The sequence below is a fragment of the Mizuhopecten yessoensis genome, unplaced genomic scaffold, assembly GCF_002113885.1.
Source record: "Mizuhopecten yessoensis strain PY_sf001 unplaced genomic scaffold, ASM211388v2 scaffold9117, whole genome shotgun sequence".
Lineage (NCBI taxonomy): Eukaryota > Metazoa > Mollusca > Bivalvia > Pectinida > Pectinidae > Mizuhopecten > Mizuhopecten yessoensis.
The window spans coordinates 119,944-142,945 of record NW_018407887.1 but is presented as its reverse complement, the minus strand read 5'-3'; the positions used below and the strand labels follow the sequence as shown (position 1 = coordinate 142,945).

General features: G+C 35.3%; 1 protein-coding gene across 3 annotated transcripts in view; it reads right to left on the bottom strand.

Annotated features, from left to right (window-relative positions):
* The window catches only part of LOC110457398 (spermatogenesis-associated serine-rich protein 2-like), a 55,735-nt gene extending 33,798 nt beyond the window's left edge, over window positions 1–21,937 (bottom strand). The window contains exons 1-2 of one of the 3 annotated variants that reach the window (XM_021508654.1): window positions 21,806–21,937; window positions 21,278–21,371 (exon numbers count right to left, since the gene is read on the bottom strand). In XM_021508654.1, the coding sequence (XP_021364329.1) occupies window positions 21,278–21,287 (10 nt within the window). In that variant the 5' untranslated portion in view covers window positions 21,288–21,371; window positions 21,806–21,937. Of the gene's footprint in view, window positions 1–8,206; window positions 8,355–21,277; window positions 21,655–21,805 lie in introns of those variants that run through there. The other 2 variants (XM_021508655.1, XM_021508653.1) reach the window with 2 other exon arrangements.
* Between the last annotated feature and the right edge of the window lie 1,065 nt (window positions 21,938–23,002).

The following is a 23,002-nucleotide window of genomic DNA, read 5'->3' as shown; positions in this document are numbered from 1 at the left end:
AATAGTGTGCTTCCACCAGGGAGTGAACCCTAAATCTCCAGGTTCCTAGTTCGATGCTCTACCACTGACCTAAAGGGAAATCCCCTCTAGCTCGAAGCTAGAAGGCGACCTTAATTAATCCTAAATGTATGTACAATTAAAACCTGCCACAATACTTTTCAAACTGTGTTTGGAGGGGTATCATAATTAAATCACAAATCCCTTTCTTACTGCATACTATAAATATGATGTACGTAATTAATATGATGTACTTTCACGGAGTCTGTGCAAATTAAAGTTGCAAAAAATAAAAATGAACTTGAAGGAGGAGGTGTGCTTACAAGATTTCTGGAGCAGACATTTAAAGTTTCAAGGTACAAAACTCAAGGAAATGTGGTCGAATTGCAAACTCCTTATTTCATGCACATCTGCATATGATAATCGTTCACTGTGTCAAGTTACAAAATAAATACAATAATCTGTTAAGGAGGTCAGTACTGTACTGGGCTTACAAGGTTTCTTGAACAGAAATTTAAAGTTTCAAGTGCCATTACTACTGAAATATGGTAGAATTTCAAAACCCTCTTTTCATATACAAATCTTCAAGTATATAATGTACATTCACCATATATTTACAATAAACAAGCAAATTCGTGGAATTTATATCCCCTGCTTGCAGGACATATTGTAGGTTAACATTATTGAGGTTAATTAGGTTTAAATATGTGAGTATCATGCTGTCGAGACATAATGTATAGCTTGAAACTTGAAGAAAAAAAAGCCCTATACCTCATTGATTATCCGTAAATATGCACAAATCACATCGGTTGGCAACTTATAGCATGAGTTGAATGTGCATAAGGAATTTGGTTGAAACATCTTAACAATATCTACAGCAACAAGTACCAATTGAAATGGGGGACCATTACAGATGTCCTCCAAACTGCCCCCATAGTCGCAAAGATACAAAATGTATATCAGAAAAGGATCGCATTGCCATAGTACACCTACAATGTACATACTAAATTTGAATGAAATTGAATTTCTAAATTGCAACCAATCAGAATCATGTGTATTTGCTATGGCAATGGAACGTATGCGATTGAATTTGCAGTCCCCTAATACCCATATATATCAATTTTCATAAAAATAACAAAATATCTAAATTTCGACCAATCAGAAGTCTTTGTGTGGTTGCTATGGCAATGGAACATATGCGATTGAATTTGCAGTCCCCTAATACCCCTCTATATCAATTTTCATAAAAATAACAAAATATCTAAATTTCGACCAATCAGAAGTCTTTGTGTGGTTGCTATGGCAACGAAACCTATGTGGTTGAATTTGCAGTTCCCTAATATCACTATATACCCATTTAAATCAAAATCAAACCAAGTTTGAAGAAAAATCGGTTAACATTTGTTTAAGTTATTGCACAGAAACAAAACCCAGCAGATAATTACGTTTTTCGCTATTCAAGGGGCACTAACTCTGCCAAATTGGGTCCACTGAAAGTGGTCATCGAACTTGGCAGAGCCCTTAAGGCATTGAATCCTGTGACAAAGTTTGAAGAAAATCGGTTAATATTTGTTGTAGTAATTATTGCACGGAAACGAAGTGTGACAGACAGACGGACGGACTAACAGACGGACAGACCCATATTAATATCCCCGGTTTCGGTGCAAGGCCGGGGGATAAAAAGAAAATGTTAAGGAGTTGCGCTTACAAGATCCATGAAAATACGGACAAACAAACATGGTGATTCCTATTGTACATAACCCCTAAACTTGTTTTGCATGGGATATAACTATATCATAAAACATAGCTAAATTAAAAGTCTACTTATCTGACTGAACTGAGCTTAATGTAACAAATTATCAGAAAACACAAGTGATACTGTGATGTATTTAAAATGCAAAAGATTTACTTAACAGTTTGTTTCAGATTTTGCTAGTTTGAGATTAATTTTGTACGATTTTTAACATGTTAATTAATAATATTATAATTTAAGGTGGATATGTACCTAATTACCTGTATCCATCGACCTCATATATGTTATAACAAATTAAATCTGAACAATAACTACATAAAATACATTTTGCTATATGTGTTGGAATACTTTACTGCAAGTTTAAATGTCCATTTAATCTATGTAGTTTACATCAATATAATCCTTTCAGCCGGTAGTTAATAATGGTAAACTAATACAAACGGTAGTATATTTATACATACCGTACATTCTGTTGAACAATGCGTAACTTTGTAAACAATATACTAGTTGAATTATCGGCAGGTTGGCATTGAACCCATGTTGTAGCAATAGAAGTCAGTGACAATGCGTACAACTCTATATATAAAACATGCTCTTCATGGTGCATGCGTACCAATTCCAATGGTATGACCTACTGTCAATGCAAGGTCTATTAATTATAACGGGGTTAACGACGCTATATATATATAGCAGACATATTTTTTAAGACATAATCTAAATCATTCAAAATACAGAATAATCAATACCAACAAAAATATAGATTACTGCAGTGCAATGACAGTCTAACAAGCTGATGTTTATTTACAAAGTTTGAAAATAAAATCAGCACAAAATTTGCAATTTTAGAATGAACACTGTGCCCTTGAAATTACTATAATACGCTAGCCTATAGTCCAACTTAAGGACTTAATTATGGGAAACTGGGTCAAGCTTAATATATAAATACTATTCCCTGTCAGTGTATTATAACTCAAAACATTTTTTTTTTTTAAATCATTTCAAGAATGCATTGTAGTTTCCTTCAGATTTAAGCCTTTTATGATTTTGTAGTGTAGGCCTATAATTGTATGTTATAAGTTTATTTGTACACTTGAACACAGTGTACACATTGGAATCAGGACTTCATTTGTACTACTGCAGGTTGGTCAAGAGCTGTAATCAGTACTCAGTTTTACAGCCGAATACAGGCTGTTTCCTCTAGCTAAAAAGTGACGTGCTTTCCCAAAAATGGAATAAAACTGGGGAATATATTCCCAAATTCAATAGAATAAATGCTATGTTTCCCCAATTCATAATTAAGTAACTGCAAGCTGTTGTAAAATTCAGTTAACAAAAATACTGGTAAAGCATGTCACCGTACTTCTACATAGAAATAATTGTGTTTCCACTTTTGACTCTAAACAAATTAAAGTATACAAATAAACATATAATATATATATGAAATGAGTCGGACTAAAATATCTCGCTTTCTCCCTCTCTCTCAAGTATGTGTTTGTTGTAAATTAATTTATGTATTTTTAGAAATTGCATTATATTTATATGTTGTAAACCATTATGGAAAGGGCATTTATAAGTTGCAATAACTTGTGTCCAATCCTTTTGTAATCATATTGCAATAAAATATGTTTAAACTAAAACTAAAAATTTATATAGGTAAAAGGTTACTTTAATTTTCAGACAACATTTCATGATTTAACACATTGACAGGTATCCAGTAAATGAGTCAATTGCTCTACACTTACTTTTTTTGGGGCTAATTAGGGCTTTTCACTTTTTTTTGGGCTAATTAGGGCTTTTCACTTTTTTGGGGGCTAATTAGGGCATTTCGCTTTTTTTTGGCTAATTAGGGCTTTTCACTTTTTTGGGGCTAATTATAGGGCTTTTCACTTTTTTGAGGGGGCTTTTCAAAACAAAAATCAAGTCTTACAATCCTTCTTCATAGTCTTCCTCAAAAGTGCAAGATCTCGTTTAAATAAGCTTTTATAGAAATATTACAGGTCATTATCGTGTGATGTACACACAGTAGTTTTAGGTGTTGTGTGTTCACACAGTTGCATCCCCTCCTCATACTATTGTTTTATTGAAACATAGCTCAAGCGACACAAGAAAGAGGATGACGAATGTGAAAGGCTGAAGCAGAAACACAGAGGTGAGATTTGTGATGTGATCACTGAAATAGAATTCTAAATGTTAAAAAAAAATTGAAAGCACTTCGTATATTTAATTTATTTATAATTTTAAAATCAATATTCCTAGACAAACACTCATTGGACATAATAAGGGACACTAATTACCTGCTTTAATTATCTTCTGATCTATATATAAAGAGTTATCTGTCTTTTTTGTTTTAGTACATCTTTTATGCATGAAATCTATACTTCCATGCATTGATAATGATAAAACACCAGGACCAATAATTCTATATATATAATGGTGGCAGATATTGATGTGGCATTTAGATTTGGATTGAACAGTATATGTTTTTTGTCATGTCCGTGTTACCATGCAGTGGCGATATGCTTCATTGAATTATATGATTAATGAATCATGAAAAGTAGATATATGTATTGTTTAAAGCAGATCTGTATTCTAGAAATATGCATTAACCCTTTCACCCTTAAGTAACTTTAATAACCTCTACCATAAATTGATCTGGATGAGCCCATTAATAATCACACCTGAAATTAGCCTAATAGTACATGCCATCCCTTTGCTGTTTTTTTTCAGAAAATGCTTGTCAGAAGCTTTTCTTTATATATATATACAGGATCTTACATGAGTTTCCATTCCATATGAGATTTATAAATTTCATATGAAATGAATAACGAGTGTAAGATCCTTTTTATCACACAATCAAGATTTGTGGAATTTATTTGTGTGAAACGACAATTTTCATGCAACCTTGAAATGTAAAAGGCCGCCATTTTGACTCCAGTGTGTAAGTATGTGACGTCATGTACTTGTCCTAGGCCCGACGTCACAATTGAAACTAATAACCAATCACAGGGATGGTAGCTAATAAAGGTCATATATTACATGGGAAAAACTAATATGCATAAAAATATGACATGGGTATATTCACTGGATAACACAGCACATTATGTGATAAAAGATAGCATAGTAATCATCAGGCATGTGAAAATTCTGAAACATCAATCAAAGTATCGGGTATTCACATTTATAGGCCTGCAGCAAAGGCAGATGATCTACCAAGTCAACAAATGCAAATTATTCAAAACAGTCCACAAATTGGAACGCAAAGTATCTGTATTCTAAACTATATACCAGGTATATATATGACAAAAGGGTCTGGCAAAAGATCTGCAAGGATAATCAAAAGATTTGAAAGCCAAGGGTATTGATTAATGAAAATTGCTTATTTTACAATATTTAGCTAAATGATTTTGTTTCCCTATTTCGGCTTGTGCATGATGTGACATAATCTTACTATATATAGCTAATGTAGTATTTGTACTATCAGAATAATAAGAGAAATAAGTAAATCTGACCTGTCAATGTGTATATTTGATACCTGTTTATAAACACAGTATGTCATAAGTATAGCAACATTCCATTAAATTGATTATCTTGTACTGGTCAATCAGACCAGTAGACACTATAAATATTCTCTTGCATATATATATGTCTACATGTACCGAATCTTGTGACCCAAACCATCATACCTTGGATAATTTTTCCTTGAAATAGACCTAGATGGGTTTTTTTTCAAGGACCCTTTAATTTGCACCAACTGGTAATAATATATATACAATATTGATATTAATTTTGCAAATTATGTTTCTGACGTCGACCTGTACATTGGATGTGGTGGGGTCTAAGTTTAAAATCAAGTCTATACATGGAACATTGGTAATTATAAAATGGTGAGCAATGTATTAACTCTTTCACCCCTATGCACCTTAAGTAGACTCTTTACCAAATAATACATTGATATGGATGAGTCCATTATGGTCCACACAGTGGTAAATTGGTTAAAGTACAGAGTAAAACACCTGGCTGAGGTAGGCAAGTAAAAATCATTTTTAAAACTTTAATTTGAAATGAGAATCACATAAACTCCAGTCAGTGCAGTTACACTGGGCAAAGGCTGATCGTGATCTCATCCACTTGGGTCAGACACAACATGTTTCACTGTACAATTGTAATATTAACTCAAAATACAGCTGCCTGATCTGACACCATGAATTTTATTTCTATTTCAGGTTATAGGCTCCTCGTACCACTGTCAAATACTGTATGGATAGTTCAACTTCATAGGTCGTCTTAAAGCGGTTCACAAATTATTATCCGTGGTTATAGGGCCTTTGCAACCGGCCCATATCTTTTTCAACTTCCTGGTGAGCATACAGGACCCACTTTATCTTTAGGTAATGGGATGCATCACAATTTTGAAAAAGATGTTAAGGTCTCACCTGAAAACTCTACAAACAAATGTCTGTTCTTAGCAATATGAGTAATAAATCAAGCATCAAATTTGTTAAAATATGTCATTACTTGCTTGAAAAACTTTTACAAAAGTAACTTTTTGAAGTGCAATGTTCAGAATATGCAACGACAAGACTGGAATTTGAACCCAGGATCTCCAAGCATTAGACTTCAACTCTTAAGTTAAGTAATTCAGATACATTGTACTTTGTCACTGGTGATCGACCCAGTCCTGTTCCCCATAGTTGTCCATCTTTCACCAAAAATTTTGAGCCTAAAGATACAAGACGATGTACCACTTTATGCAGGTATATATACTCAGTTGGGTGTCAAATGGAAAAAGAAAGCTGCATGGCAAGACCAGGATTTGATCAGACGACCCCTAAATTTTTGACAGAAAATCTAACCAATTTTGCAAGCTTGTCGTTGATTGACAAAGTCTGGTACTCTGATTCCTCTACAGAAATGTAACAAGTTGTTTGCTTCCACCGGGGATTGAACCCAGAATCCTAGACATCCTTCTATAAAGCTTAAGGGAACTTCCATCTGGCGCAAAGCTAGAAAATGACCGTATAATCCCATGTACAACTAAGATCTTCCACATGAAATTGTTCTTTATAACACTGCCACTACAACGTACATAAACGTGAATGGTTCCCTACATGGTTTTCAATATTTCCACTAGTTAGCCCTAACTACATGTTTGCATAGCAAATAATTGAAAATGTTCACATAAATTCTGAGCTAGTGGAATTGCATATATACCCTTGTCTGCAGTTCACCCTAAGCTCAACACTATTGTACAATATATTTTGTTTTCAAACCAATACATACATGCATGTAGTTCTAAGTGATAATGTAAGTAAAGTGATTATCACTGGAGTATGTACAGCTGATCAGGTTGGGGAAAACCACCAACTTGCGTATAATACGCAAACTCGCCTATTATACGCCTATTGGAGTATGGATTTGTTGCTAAAAATAACCCAAATCGCTTTAACAGTAACTTTTGCAAGATATTATTAAAAATCGCATTAATTTATGACAAGGTAAATAATATTTTGCTAAAAGATGTTTACTGAAAGAGTTGGCTTCTTAGAAACTTGATGTAACTTTACTGGAAGTATTGCATCTATTTTTGGTATTTTCCTACATGCAAATAAAGTTTATTTTTGCATTTGTATTATGTTTTATGACTGAATAAATGCCACTTGGGCAAACAAATTGAAAAAGTTAAGATTAAAGTGATTTTGGCTCCTTTTAGTAACAAATCCATACCCCTGTTGGCGTATAATAGGCGAGTTTGCGTATTATACGCAAGTTACTGGTTTTCCCCGACCTGCTGATGTATATAGCATTAGTTCCCCTGCCATATGGTCTGTGTATTTTCGTGGTTCATCAGCTTGTTAAACTGGCTGAAGCGAAATTGAAACCAATTTTAATTCTACTCATTATAACATGAGCAAGTCTAATGACTAATAATAACATGTGTGTACTAAAAAGTAACAGTAAACCAGTCTGGAAAATCAAATTTACAACATCACTAAACGAACATATAAATACCTACCAGAAGTAATTTAGTGAAGTGTGAAAATTGTCCAGATGTATTAGTACTTATAGAGGCGAGAACAGTAACATCTCCTTACGTAAATTATAACTTGGCCTACTAAGTACTGACACCGCCTACTAGGCTACTGCCTTACTAGATAGTCGGTGTATATTCCAAATGTCTCGGACGACTAGTAAGTCTACCCACCAGTGAAATGTTACACTGCAAAACGTATACACTCAATGGAAACGCACACAAATTTTAGTCGAACATATGTGGCGAGATAAAAGTGAAACTCGAGACAGTTTCCATCTTAAACGGGGTCAAGCATGTCGAGTTTCTTGAAATTTCGGTGCCAAATACACGAGAATGTTTACGCCTGTGTTGTGAGCGCACTTTACCCAGAACACTCTTGCAAATGAGAAAAGTATGAATACAAAATATTTCTTTGTCCACATTACCTGTTTTTACGTTATTTTTACGTGCCATCATCTATCTTGTGATGTGTTATAATCTACTGGATGACACTGCCGTTGAAACTGCTGCCACTGTCAACCGGAAATGCTGCCTGTGCTGTTTATGTCGGAACTTCACGGAAATAACCGAGTGTTTCCGAATGTCTTATTTACTGGTCCTACAGCATGAAAAGCGGGTATAAACCATTAAACATGCCGAGCCAACGCCTTAGTTTGTATTATGTTCCTGGTTCAAATTCACGATTGAAGAATTTCTAATAGAAATCGTGACATAAGGCAGAGTCAAGTACACATAGGCCCTACTTGGCATACAAAATCATGAAATCAGAGACGTGTATACATATATCTCTGATGAAATGTACATCCTACTGTACTCTCTACAGGCCTACGTTAGTTCAAGTTATTAATCTATGTTGGCGTTAATGAGGTTCATGCACTCATCAAATTATGAAATTAAATTAACAGATAGTGAAGTCTGATGATGTGTAACCTGTCTAATGATATTTATTTAATTGAATTCATCAGTTAATTAATGACTTCGACAGAAAATTTGTATAACTACTTATGATAGATTTTTTTTTATGCATAGAAACTATCTAGTTTTACAAATGTTACATGAAACATAAAAAATGGCGCATTTTTTACAACTATTGAAGTGTTACTATATACACTGCAATCATTAAGTATCGGCACGGACTTAATATATTTTCCACTTCTTTTTTTCGGGGGGGGGGGGGNGGGGGGGGTCCAATAATATGTTTTCCCATTCTTTCGATCGAAACTATGGTCATTTATTTTTTATAAATCAAGAAAAAGGTGCTTCCCTTTGCTCGGCGTTTAAGATTGATTAAATACCCAAAGTTAACAAGTGGTTCGCTTGACCAGGGAATAAGATTAAGTCCGTGGCTTGACAATACTTTCTTAATCATACTGGGATTTGCTTTAATTTTACTTATTTTGGACATATGTTGAATGCTAATTAAATATGAAATAACTTTAAATTTGATCAATTTATAAAGCTTAATTATACTCTGAAATGCCTCTTAGCAGAGACGTCAGGGACGTATACTGTCCCTGGAGACGTATATATTACTGTAATATATACGTCTCTGCTCTTAGAGGATCCCGGAGCTTCTCGCTTACCAGGGCAAGGGAGCTAACTTATATGGATTCTATGACGACTGCATTGCTATTTTCTGTGTGTACGATCAGGGACGTATATATACTGTCCCTGGTACGATATAGGTCTTAGGTATTTTGCTAAAAACAGTTTTCTGTAAAACCCTATATATTTCATCCACAGAAGAAATTTTAGAAAACAAAAGTTCACTATATCGAATAGCTTTCCTTTCCACTCTATAATACATGTGCAGTTTACCACTATTTTATTCGCTTTCGCTGACGAAATTTTTTACAACTTTTACCACACATCCAACTCGATGCGTCTTATCTCGAAAACCTAATTATCTTGTTATGCAAATGTAATCCATTCGTCCAGAATTCCAGTAATATATATTGATGCCTCGATTTATTGATTGACAGGGAGTATCAACACCGGCATACATTTCATCCCCAATGATGGCCAGCCTTTGAATAAGATTATGTTCTCTTAAAGCAGTAAGCTGATTCTTAGACTCAATATTTTTGAATTGATAACAGTTATTCAGATGAGGATGAAATATCAGACGTGGATGAGAAATATGCAGGTGATCAGGTTGATCAGTATATTAAGTTGAAATATTGGATGACAATAGTTATTCAGATGATGATGAAAGACCAGTATCCATTGAAATGTTCAGGCAAGGATTAAATATTCAAATGAGGGTGAAATATTAAAAAAAGGGGTGAACTATTAAAATAAGGATAAATAATTCAGATGGGGACGAAATGTTCAGGTAAGGATCAAATATTCTAATAAGGATGGGTACGATATACCAGTTTCCATTGACATGTTACGGCAAGGACTAAATATTCAAATGAAATATTAAAATAAGGATAAATAATTCAAATGTGAATGATCTTTTCAGACGAGTATGATCTATTCTGATTAGTGTGATATGTTTTGATAAGTATGATATATTCAGAGGAGTATGCACTTGGTTATCGTCTAGTTCATTAAATAAGTAAATGACGGTATAGGTGACACTTGGTTGTCGTCTAGTTCATTAAATAAGTAAATGACGGTATAGGTGACACTTGGTTGTCGTCTAGTTCATTAGACACATGTAAATGACGGTATTGGTGACGCTTGGTTGTCATCTAGTTCATTAGACACAAGTTAATGACGGTATAGGTGACGCTTGGTTGTCGTCTAATTCACTAGACACAAGTAAATGACGGTATAGGTGACGCTTGGTTGTCATCTAGTTCATTAGACACAAGTAAATGACGGTATAGGTGACGCTTGGTTGTCGTCTAGTTCATTAAACAATGAATGACGGGATAGGTGACACTTGGTTGTCGTCTAAATCATTAAACAATTTAACAAGTGGCATATGTGACACTTGGTTGTCGTCTAGTTCATTAAACAAGTAAATGACGGCAAATGTGACACTTGGTTGTCGTCTAGTTCATTAAAATAGTTAATGACGGTACAGACGACGCTTGGTTGTCGTCTAGTACATTAAACAAGTAAATGACGGTACAGACGACGCTTGGTTGTCGTCTAGTTCATTAGACAAGTCTATTTATAACCGGAAAGATTTATTAAAAGTCCATTTATGAACGGCGACAATTATGTAAGTTAGAAGATATATAACGTTTCTGTGGGTTTTTTTTCTGAAAATTACAAAAACTAAAAAATATTTCATACTGAGTTCAATTTAGAGGTTTCTGATTTTTACCAGTACAACAAGACAATGATAGTAAAATGTGTTCTGTCCAACTTGATACATCGCTCACATTTTCATAAACTGGGAAACTGAAGTAAAAGTACATATGACCCATTTCGAAGAAAAGATAAAAAAAAATGGTACAAATCTGCTGAAATGTATGTAAATGATTGAAATATTCTGAGTAATATTTGTTGTCATTGATTTTTCCCTTAAATGATTTTTTTTTTTAAATTTCTGTATACACATCAAAAGATTGTAAACAATAACTCGTTTTTTTAAATTGCCCCAGGAGATATTATAAAGGAAGTGATTTGAGGTCTAAGCTCACTACAGACTTCCTGTCGTATCTTTGCAGCTCTGTGTATGTACTCCCTGTAATAAAATAGACTGCATTTTGTCAACTCAATTTTTTGTCCACAAATCCACAACAGCTGGCGGTAAAATCCGACGAGAGGTTCTTGAAGGGGAGGACTGGGTATTTTTTTTAAGTTTTATTATCGGATATTAGATATAAGCTTCGAAGAAAAAATGTTTATCTGATTATGCATGGGAAGTGTTTGAAAAAAATAGTATTTTCCCTTTATGATTCCATGTTAACAGGATTCAAGATTTCAAGATTTTTTTTATTCACTCCAGACACACATAACTTGTGTAACTTAAGATAAATAATATGTGTACTTTGTTTCCTGGTTAAGCTGTTAATTGAGAAGAATTGTCAGCTTGACTAAAACAATGCACAGTTTTGTTCGGTTTCGTAACAGGAGACACATCAACACTTTGCCATTTGAAGATGGCACATGCAGGATCAAGAAACCATGAAGATTCACTTTCCAGTGAGTTTTAAAAACTTACTACTGAATTGCATTTTACTGCTGATAGAAACGGAATGAATGTAAAATGAAAAATTACAAAATGTAAAATTGTATTAATTCTGCGCTAAAATAAATTTATATAAGCAGCATTTAAACTTATGTCATGGGTCCAGCAAAGATTTCAAGATTTTTTCACTTTTTTGTTAGGTTTCGTTTCAAAGGAATGAAAACACAATGCAATTCTAAGATGTCACATACATGTTTGTAATATCTCTTGGGCAATGTTCAAAGAACGTTTTACAGTATCTTGATGGTGATGATGACGATGAGGAGCAGACATTACAGTTGTCATTGGCAGCAACACATGCTCAATATACAAAGTGTAGTCATGATGCAGACAACATACAGTCTGGTTTATCACAGAGTGTACATACACAGAGCTTTATTCCGTCTTTGCGTATTGCAGAGTTATCTTCTCTTGGGAGCAGGTATTGATTGTTACGTCACTTGTTTGTGAGAGTAACGTCATCAATTTTTGAGAAAACGACGTAAATTTCTTACACAAACCAATGACGTAACAATCAATACCTGCTCCCAAGAGAAGATAACTCTGCAATACGCAAAGACGGAATAACAATATCACGTGTTGAACTATCTCGATAGGACATTTGCAGTTAAAATGGATGACATAGATTAGCAGACAAACAGTGCATAAAGTAATTCCATTTTTTCGTATTGCAGAGTTGTCTGCTCTTGACAGCAGGTACTGATTGTTACGTCAATTGTTGGTGAGAGTAACGTCATAAATTTTTGAGAAAACTACGTAATTTTCTCGCACAAACCAATGACATAACAATCAATACCTGTTCCCAAGAGAAGATAACTCTGCAATACGAAAAGACGGAATAACGTTCGAATCATGCTTTGTTTTCCTACAAAGCTCTACCATTCATAGTCTGTAATAGCCATATCAACATGATGATTCAATGCTTATATTTTCCATTTTGGGAGTGTTTTTTAATATCATTGAAATTAAAACTTGCAGAATAAAATCGTGCACATAATTTAACAGCCATCTTCCAAGGATGGTCAGGGGTTTACAACGCTACACATATGACGTCACAATAATGATGACGTCAATACGTGGCATTTATTATTCATATGAAAGCCATCCGAACTTATATAGCGGAAGTGCCATACAGTGGTGAATATAAGTGGTGAATATAAGTTAATGAAGATAACCACAATTTTATATTTTGTGAATTAAAATTGAATACTTTGCTACTACATCAATAAATGGCAAGCAGATGTTTTCTCTATTCCTTAACACTGGTTATCTGTTAAAAAAAACCTGGTTATACTGTCTCCCGTGTAGAACCTCTGACATATAACAACAAATCAAACAAAATGGGTAAAAACTCCCTTTCGCTTTTTACTATTTGAACAGAACTTATAATCCACTATGTATACTGTAAGGGAAAAACGAGCTATTTGCTAAATGCCTTTATATATACATGTGTTACGCGCTGGGTCATAATCAATGTTTGTTGATGGTAATGATGACGATGAAGAGAAGGAATAACAGTTGGCAATGGCAGCAACACAGGATCAATATACGAAATGCAAACTATATTGACGCCGACATAGTAATAGTAGTCAGTATATGGGTTAGCTTGACGTCGACATAATACTCAGTATAGGGGTTAGCTTGACGTCGACATAATACTCAGTATAGGGGTTAGCTTGACGTCGACATGATACTCAGTATATGGGTAAGCTTGACGTCGACATAATACTCAGTATATGGGTTAGCTTGACGTCGACATGATACTCAGTATATTTGTTAGCTTGACGTCGACATGATAGCAGTAGTCAGTATATTTGTTAGCTTGACGTCGATATGGTGCTAGTAATCTGTATATTGGTTAGCTTGACGTCGACGTGAAATTAGTAGTCAGTATATTGGTTAGCTTGAAGTCGATATGATGCTAGTAGTCAGTATATGGGTAAGCTTGACGTCGACATGATACTCAGTATATGGGTTAGCTTGACGTCGACATGATACTCAGTATAGGGGTTAGCTTGACGTCGACATGATACTAGTAGTCAGTATATTTGTAAGATTGACGTCGACATGATAGCAGTAGTCAGTATATGTGTTAGCTTGACGTCGACATGATACAAGTAGTCAGTATATTTGTAAGCTTGACGTCGACATGATACTAGTAGTCAGTATATTTGTTAGCTTGCCGTCGACATGATACTAGTAGTCAGTATATTTGTAAGATTGACGTCGACATGATAGCAGTAGTCAGTATATGTGTTAGCTTGACGTCGACATGATACTAGTAGTCAGGATATTTGTTAGCTTGGCGTCGATATGATGCTAGTAATCTGTTTATTGGTTAACTTGACGTCGACGTGAAATTAGTAGTCAGTATATGGGTTAGCTTGAAGTCGATATGATGCTAGTAGTCAGTATATGGGTTAGCTTGACGTCGACATGATACTCAGTATAGGGGTTAGCTTGACGTCGACATGCTACTCAGTATAGGGGTTAGCTTGACGTCGACATGCTACTCAGTATAGGGGTTAGCTTGACGTCGACATAATACTCAGTATAGGGGTTCGCTTGACGTCGACATAATACTCAGTATAGGGGTTAGCTTGACGTCGACATAATACTCAGTATAGGGGTTAGCTTGACGTCGACATAATACTCAGTATAGGGGTTCGCTTGACGTCGACATAATACTCAGTATAGGGGTTAGCTTGACGTCGACATGATACTCAGTATATTTGTTAGCTTGACGTCGACATGATCCTAGTAGTCAGTATATTTGTAAGCTTGACGTCGACATGATAGCAGTAGTCAGTATATGTGTTAGCTTGACGTCGACATGATACAAGTAGTCAGTATATTTGTAAGCTTGACGTCGACATGATACTAGTAGTCAGTATATTTGTTAGCTTGGCGTCGATATGATGCTAGTAATCTGTTTATTGGTTAGCTTGACGTCGACGTGAAATTAGTAGTCAGTATATTGGTGAGCTTGAAGTCGATATGATGCTAGAGTTTGTATATTGGTTAGCTTTACGTCGATATGATATCAATAATCAGTTTATTGGCTAGCTTGACGCCGACATGATAATAATAGTCAGTGTATTGGTTAGCTTGACGTCGACATGATACTGGTAGTTAGTTTATTGGTAAGCTTGACGCCGATATCATACTAATAGTCAGTGTATTGGTTAGCTTGACGCCGACATGATATTAATAGTCAGTGTATTGGTTAGCTTGACGTTGACACGATACTGGTAGTTAGTTTATTGGTTAGCCTGACGTCGAAATGATACGATATTTGTAGCTTATATTCTTGCTAGTTTTCAAGCATCCTGAGGATGGTTTTGAAGAATTCAGGTTTGAGTTCATAAATTGAGTTTGACTTGAAATATGGAACGAGATTGTAATTGTCGTGAGGAGAGATGTTGAACGTTGAGATCACCTGTTTTGTGTGTTAGTTTGTAATGAGAATAATGACACATTTTTTACAGTCAATCAGGAAGTTCAACTTTTGTGAATCATCAAGGAAACTTCTCATAAAATGTAAAATTTGCGATCCAGCGCAAAATCAATTCGAAAATATTGTTTATGGATTCTGACAGATGTTTCCTGTCAAAGTCAAATACAGCAGACAATGCTGACGATCCAGGAAAGTCGGGTAAACTTGAAAAGTGTTTTTCGCGTTAAATTAAATTCCAATATGGTTTTCTTAACATGAAAATGTGGAAGATTAAAAAATAATCTGTTTTTTTTTTCGTAAACAAATAAATATTTATTTAAATAAATGTCACACTAAACACAAGGTCGAGAAAAAAAATGAAGGTAGAATATTTGAGGAACGTAGTTTAGCAAACTATTTCGCGTGTCAATAGTTTCATGAAAATTTAATTTTATGGCTTGTGCCTAAAAAACTATATGTAGTTGCGCGCAATGCAATGAACGAAGCGGTAGTGCTATCTTAAGGAAGACGGCTACTAGACATTTCTCATTGTGAGGCAGACCTACCACGGACACTGAGAGAATTAAAATCAGGGAACATCTCAAAATTATTTTTCATTTCATCTGTATTAAGGATTCCTGCCCCGTGCTTGCGACAAAACACTAGAGAACGGTCTTTTGGTGCTCCTTACCTATACAGTAACATCCCCTGATAAACCTATCTTGCTTGATCTCACCTTACTTGTGTTTTTTTTTGTGTTTTTTTGTTTAATTGTGGTTTATAGTGAAAACAAAGACTCTGTGCATGCTACAGTTGATAGCAGTAGTATAGAAATCCGAAAATTCACTCTCCTGAAATGACCCCTAGAACAGTCTTCTAAGAATAGCATAAAATGATTTAATCTACAAATGCACATGTATATGTGATCCCTGTCACTCTGGTAAAATACAAATTTTTAACTCAATAGGCGTCAGAAAAATACAACAGACTTCCCGGATGAGATCCTTAACGGAGATATTGAAATAGCAATTACCACGGTTACATACCTGCCGCATTGAGCCACGAAAAAGGCTATAACGACTGTGGTTACCGGTTACATAATTTTTAATCTGTGTCTCAATATGATGATCATGTTACCTGTTTGCTTACCTGTAGTTAACGTAAATGTGCGTCTACACGATCTGACATACCCTATACAATACGTTACATATCAAATCATTTTTGAAATGAGCCCCTGTATTTGCTTGTCTAGGTCTCTGTCTCCACCTCGGTGCTAGGTCTACCCCAAAACGAGTAAGGTCTGATAAGACCGAGAATGAAGTGTAGGTTCAGTACAGTGCATTACTTTATTGTCGATAAGGAATCGATGCTCTTGGGGAATACAACTTCATATAGCTAAGACTGATATGATAAGGAAGTGTAACAATAAGGTACCATACCAAAAGTTTCAAGGAAGTGATGTCCAATTTTAAATAATCTTCCACAGCTCTAAGAACCAATGTAATAGCCTGTCATTTATCCTCACCAATTTGACGTTTAAAGTTATGGCTTCTGTTCTATCGGCGTGGTTTTGTTTCTACTTGGTGGTAAACGTCGAATTGCATAAACGTATACAGTTTTAAATTTATTATCAATGTTCCCAAATCCAATATGGTCGCTTTGGCTTCTGTATGATGTTAACCAAGCGGGGCTGTGTTCTATTGCGTCTAAATACTTCAGTGCTTTGTACATATACACACAGGGACCTGATAATTTGTTACAGCTATATTTGGATCTAAACGGTAAAAATGCCACCCCCAGTTTTCGTGGCGTTGAAATATTTTGGACAGTTCGATTCGATTTGCAAATGCAAAATTGCACTTAGGTAACATCCTCTGACCATCGAAAGTTTCAATAATTAATGTTGGACAGGTCATGGGGTTGGGGTTAGGGTGGGTGTGGAGGTTGGGGATGGGGAGGTTTTTTTTAAGGTACAGCAATCCTGTTATACCAACTGCCGAATCCGACAAAGCCGGTTATGAGCGCGCGTCGCGAATGGCTGGGGGTTCGAGTCAAACTGACGTACTGGATATATCATTGACTTTATTGTTTAGAAAGAATTCAGAGTAACAGCACGATAGCATAGACTATACACACTGTTCTACCTCTCATATTGGTCGACTATTATCGAGAATCTAAATATTTATGAAGAGTTTATCGGTGGGCAACGTTTACATCCCGATATCTCTAGAGTGACACTAGTGACTTGTTGTAACCTATTTTCTCACTCACCGCTCGACTCGGTTAATGATTGTTAAATGAACCTGTAATGTAGACTGTCTTGTGTACAATGATGCACATAAATTTTACACTTACAGCCACCCCCACCCCACCCCCATTTTTTTTACCCCAAACAACAAACAACCACAAAGAAAACATAACAAGAAACAACAAAATCCCTTCAGTTTACATATGTAGGTCCAAATATTGTGACAAATTCTCAGGTCTCTCTCGGGTGTACGCAGTAGGTGTTGTGCAATACGACCGATGTGCTGCCCCTACTTTCTGACTGGAACAAACATGTGTGAAAGATAAGTCTGATACTATATATATATATTTCTGTTACCTGGTGTATGTCGGTTGTATGTCGCTACCTTCACGTCAACTTCAGATCCGAAATCTCCCCGCCAACAAAAAAACCAAACAGTCTTTACTGCAGCCGAAAGAGATTGTTTTAGTCCAAGGTTGTTGTTTTTTGTAATCAATAAACTAAAATAGTACCATTCCCGTCACCTAATATGTCGGGTATGGTATGTGTAGACCATACAGCTGTTTATAGGAGACCTTGACCCAGCAGATCAGCGCTCGTAATTGTGTATCAAGAGTGTAAAGTTCATACTGGTGTGCACTATTCAGAATACAATCAGATTGTACAATGCAGTACACATGTATCTTTCATGTTATGACACAATGGACATTTAACTATAGATAAAAGTTGATAAATATTTGTTTGATATGAATAGATATCGTTTGAAAACTGGTTTACTGCACTGCTGTTTTTTCTTTCGTTTTATTTCTTCGTTATAGGTTTTCGAAAAAAAACACTGGTGGCTTAGCGATTGGGTATATACTTCAGTATATTGAAAATACTTCTTTATAAAAAAAAACTAGAGACTCCAATATTAATAGAAAGTGAAAAACTTGAACAACAAGCTACGTGTACTTCATTTTGCGACACAATTACCTTTTAATGACCTATCAGCCCTTAGTCCGAATGATTCTGACGTTTTATCGACTTTTTTCATAAAAGTCGATAAGACGTCAGAATAATTCGGACTAATCAGCCCTGTGATTGGTTGTAAGTTTCAATTGTGACATCACGCCTAGGACAAGTACATGACGTCACAAACTTACGCACTGGAGTCAATATGGCGGCCTTTTACATTTCAAGGTAACATGAAAATTGTCGTTCTACACGAATATTATAAATGCCACAATCTTGATTGTGTGATAAAAAGGATCTTAAACTTGTTTTCAAAGTTTTTATATTCAATAAATAAACATTTTCCATGAACAAGAAGTTTTAAAGAACTTCATTGTCTTATTCTGGCGTATGACACCCGGGTATATCTCATGCAGAGTGCCCCTCTCATTTTGATGAAATGTATTACATATTGTATTTTAATTATTACTATGATGCCAGGGAGCACAATGGAAAAGCATCCCTGTTTAGTATTCAAGAACGGAGTTGTCTTTTAAAAGGCAATATATTAAATAACTATCTTTAGTTTATAAGTATTTGCTATAGTAAATGGAGCAGTAATTCCGAATGAAAATAAATTCGAAAACACTTCTTCGTTGAAGGTACTGTATAACATAGAGCGCCGGGACGTTATACCTTAACATAGTATCCAGGTGAAGCTGATCTGTTGCTGTGTATTCGTATAAACCAGGTTTCACTTTGTATTCGATTGTGTCAGGATTCAGGATTAAAAGGTTTTACAACGTATCGGGATAAACTAGACGTTTTACTATATATAGTTTGCCCACAAGATAAACCCAATTTTCCAGTGTATCCAGATAAATCGGGTTTTTACAATGTATCCAGATAAATCGGATGTATCCAGATAAATCGGGTTTTTACAATGTATCCAGATAATCTCGGGTTTGTTATTTATTCAGATAAAACAGTTTAAACAATATATCCGGATAATCCAGGTTTAATTCGTGTATCGATATAAACCAGGTTCAACAAAGTATTCAGACAATCAAAGTTTAACAATGTTACCAGATAAACCAGGTTTAACAATGTTTCCCGATAAGCCAGGTTTTTACAATTAATCCTGATGAACCAGGTTATTTACAATAAATCCTGATACACCAGGTTTTTCATATCTTGTTTAAGCACTATGGATACCCAGGCTAACAATAAAGAATCCAATACGCCCATCTGTTACCTGCGCCCAGTATTGACAAGGTGGACAATCGAAATAATGTATGAATTGCTAAACATGGTCAGGCGATGAGCGATTTCTTAAGTTGACAGGCCTGTATACATGAAACTCATCGACTAAAAAAACGAGACAAGTTTTTAATATGTCAGCATAAATATATTTACGATAAAAATTGAACATTTCGGCAACAAACATGTTCTTTCTATCCATATAACTAAATTGGTTTAAAGACTGTTTATATTTCGAGATTCGTGATACATAACATGTAAAATTAAACAAGAAAAGTACCATCTCTGAGCTTCTGTTAGTTTTATCCTTCATAAATTTATCCCTGGTGAACCTATACTTGGAAGTTACGTATCGGGGAAGCTAAGTTAAACATTCTGACTGAACAAAACCTAGACGTCCGGGTACAGACAGTTAAAAGCGCAGTGCCTTACATGAACTGGAAGTCGGGAAAATTTAAATCAGTCCAGGTTTCTTTTCATTGAAACTATTTCACTAATATTTCGACCGTCCAATCTCTTGAAGAGATTATAGGGACTAGATTTTAAAAAAAAAATCCGTCTGAGACCTCCTTTTCATTCCTTTCTAGTTTTGTTTCTCAACATCCGGGTTATTTCATCGATGAAATGTCTATCATTTGTGGAGAGGCATTCACTTTGGATGTTTCCCTCCAAAATCTGAGTTCCGACCAAAACGTTGCTGAGACGGGCAGATGCCACTACACCTAAACAAGCGAATCATTTAACCAGTCCGGACAGGTGAGACTATTTGGTCAAATGTCGACCACCTTCAAACCTTCACGTGTGTGGGATACTATCATGGGTACCTTCGGCATGGTATTTCAGTGAGGTAGCTCTAAAGAAACTCAACTCAACTCTAAAGTCGGCATCAAATCCGCGCTATCACAATAACGCAGATACACCAACATACCGCATCCATCACATATACTTTGAACACAAATGCAAGCATACACTGAGTACACACATAGAGACATGTCCTTAAATGACCCCAACTCAACAGGACGTTAACGCTAAATCCAATAAAACCAAAATCAAGCGAAGGGAAGTAACTCTCATCAATAGGGTATCTTTACGATACAAACAGTTTGTCTGTGATTCCTTCTTTCTACTATCTCCCTTCAAATATTTTTGAAAAGTTGACGTAAGTTTAGACCTTTAGATCTAAACATTAACAATTCACTGCACATTTACGCCAGGTTTCATATGGGAGCTCTTTTGACAGGGAGATCAGTTTAACAGTCCGATAGCATACACCCTTAATGTTAACGACGTGCGACATCTCACATGAAAACTGTATATAAGATATCCTACATGAAACAGCTGGGTCAGTTCCTCAGCCTGATTTAACACCGACTGACTAACAAGTACAGAAACAAATATCTGCTTACCTATGGTTATTTTATCACAGACAGTATAAGACAAGGCAATCCTAGGTGATATTGACTTACCTGTTGTCATTTCTCTTAATGGCTGTGTGGCTGGCTGGCTGGCTAGATATGTGGTTAATGAGGGTGTGTGTAGTTTCACTTTCGGTATGAACTTCTGCGAATATTCCGTACAGGTAATTTTCAAAAAACAAGTTTTAAAGTTCGTACACACTGGTGCAATGAATGCGGCGCAGTAGCATGTATATAGGTAAAGTACCTACGTATATTTGATTTGTCACAAAACAAATAATGAGTTGTAAATATAACCTAGTTTTAAACGCTAAGTAAGAATCCTATCACATTACATTACATTACATACACACTGGGTGATAATATAGATTTATAAGATCGACGGGTTTAAAGGTAGTTCACAACGAAACGATAAAGTCTTTCTAAAGTCACTATTACACCCTTGTCCCTCAAAATCAAGTACAAAGATGTCCATAACGTATTGTTCCCCTGGTTCCTTCATTTGGTACACATATCTAGGAATTTGACTTTTCGGTGTGCAATGTATGTATAACAAAATATTTAAAAGTCTATACTCACAATAAGGGTAAAATCAACTCGAATCTTTGAATTTCTTCGCAAAATATATCCTAAAATAAAGTTACACAATATTTCTGACAGTCCGGTGAGTTAGAGATTTGTCTGTCGATAAGTGTATAGACCGCTGTTATAGATATATATGTATGTATGCGTGTGTGTATATATACTGTACATGTACACAGCTGTGAGTACCGACTACCGTAGTCATTCTTCATTAGGGGATCGTCCTCGAAATCGATGTTTTTTCCTTGTTTTTTTGTTTTTTTTGGTCATGATTGATTTTGTATCAAGTTGCTGAGCTTACTGCTAAGGTCTGATTCAGACAGATTCACTGATTACAGTTTGATTGTATACTTTCCAAACGTCAGTGAGCTGCCTTTTGTCCGTCGTTCTGCACTCGTATCACCCCAGAAATTAATATCAAATAATAACATTTTTTTTTATATATATCGAATAAATATGTCGGTCACCCTGTGATAAATGTTACGCGTTCGGAACACCTCGCCTATGCTACATGGCTTTGAAGAAAATGCAGGAAAGGGTATTCCGAATGAAATGTTACGTTAAGCTGCAGCAAACGGGTTTCGGGAATTAAATATATGTAGTTAGATTGTATTACAATAGTTTTTTTTTTTTATATTGGCACATACATTCCAAGTTTTGTCAATAGAAGAAGGAGACAAAAGAAAGGGGGAGGGGGATGCAGAGGAGAAGTAGAGGAAGAAAAAAAAGAGATCAAAAAGCAGGTGTAAGAAGGAGGGAAAGAAAGAAGAAAAGGGAAAAAAAGGAGGAGAATGTTTAATTCATTACTCGTATCGATTTTCCTAAACTTCAACGGATTTCGTGTATATTTGTTTATAATTGTTGTATAATTGTTTGATGTTTATGTCTCTAATATAATCTATACCCATTCGTCTTTTTGAAATTTTAATATTTTTTTATTACGACATCTTGTTGCTAAAAAATCGGTGTGACCGAGTTTGAAAGGAAAATGTATGTCCATACTGTCTCCTTGTATCCATACACACTTCTAATACGTGGGAGTTTTTTTATCAGGTTAATCACCAGGTGGCCGGTGTAACAAAATAGTCACATCATTAAATTACTGCTGTCGCCATTTATGTAGTTAATTGCATTAAACACCGTTATTTAAGGGGTTCAAAGGTCAGCGATCGTTGTTCTGTGGTTGTCATCGTC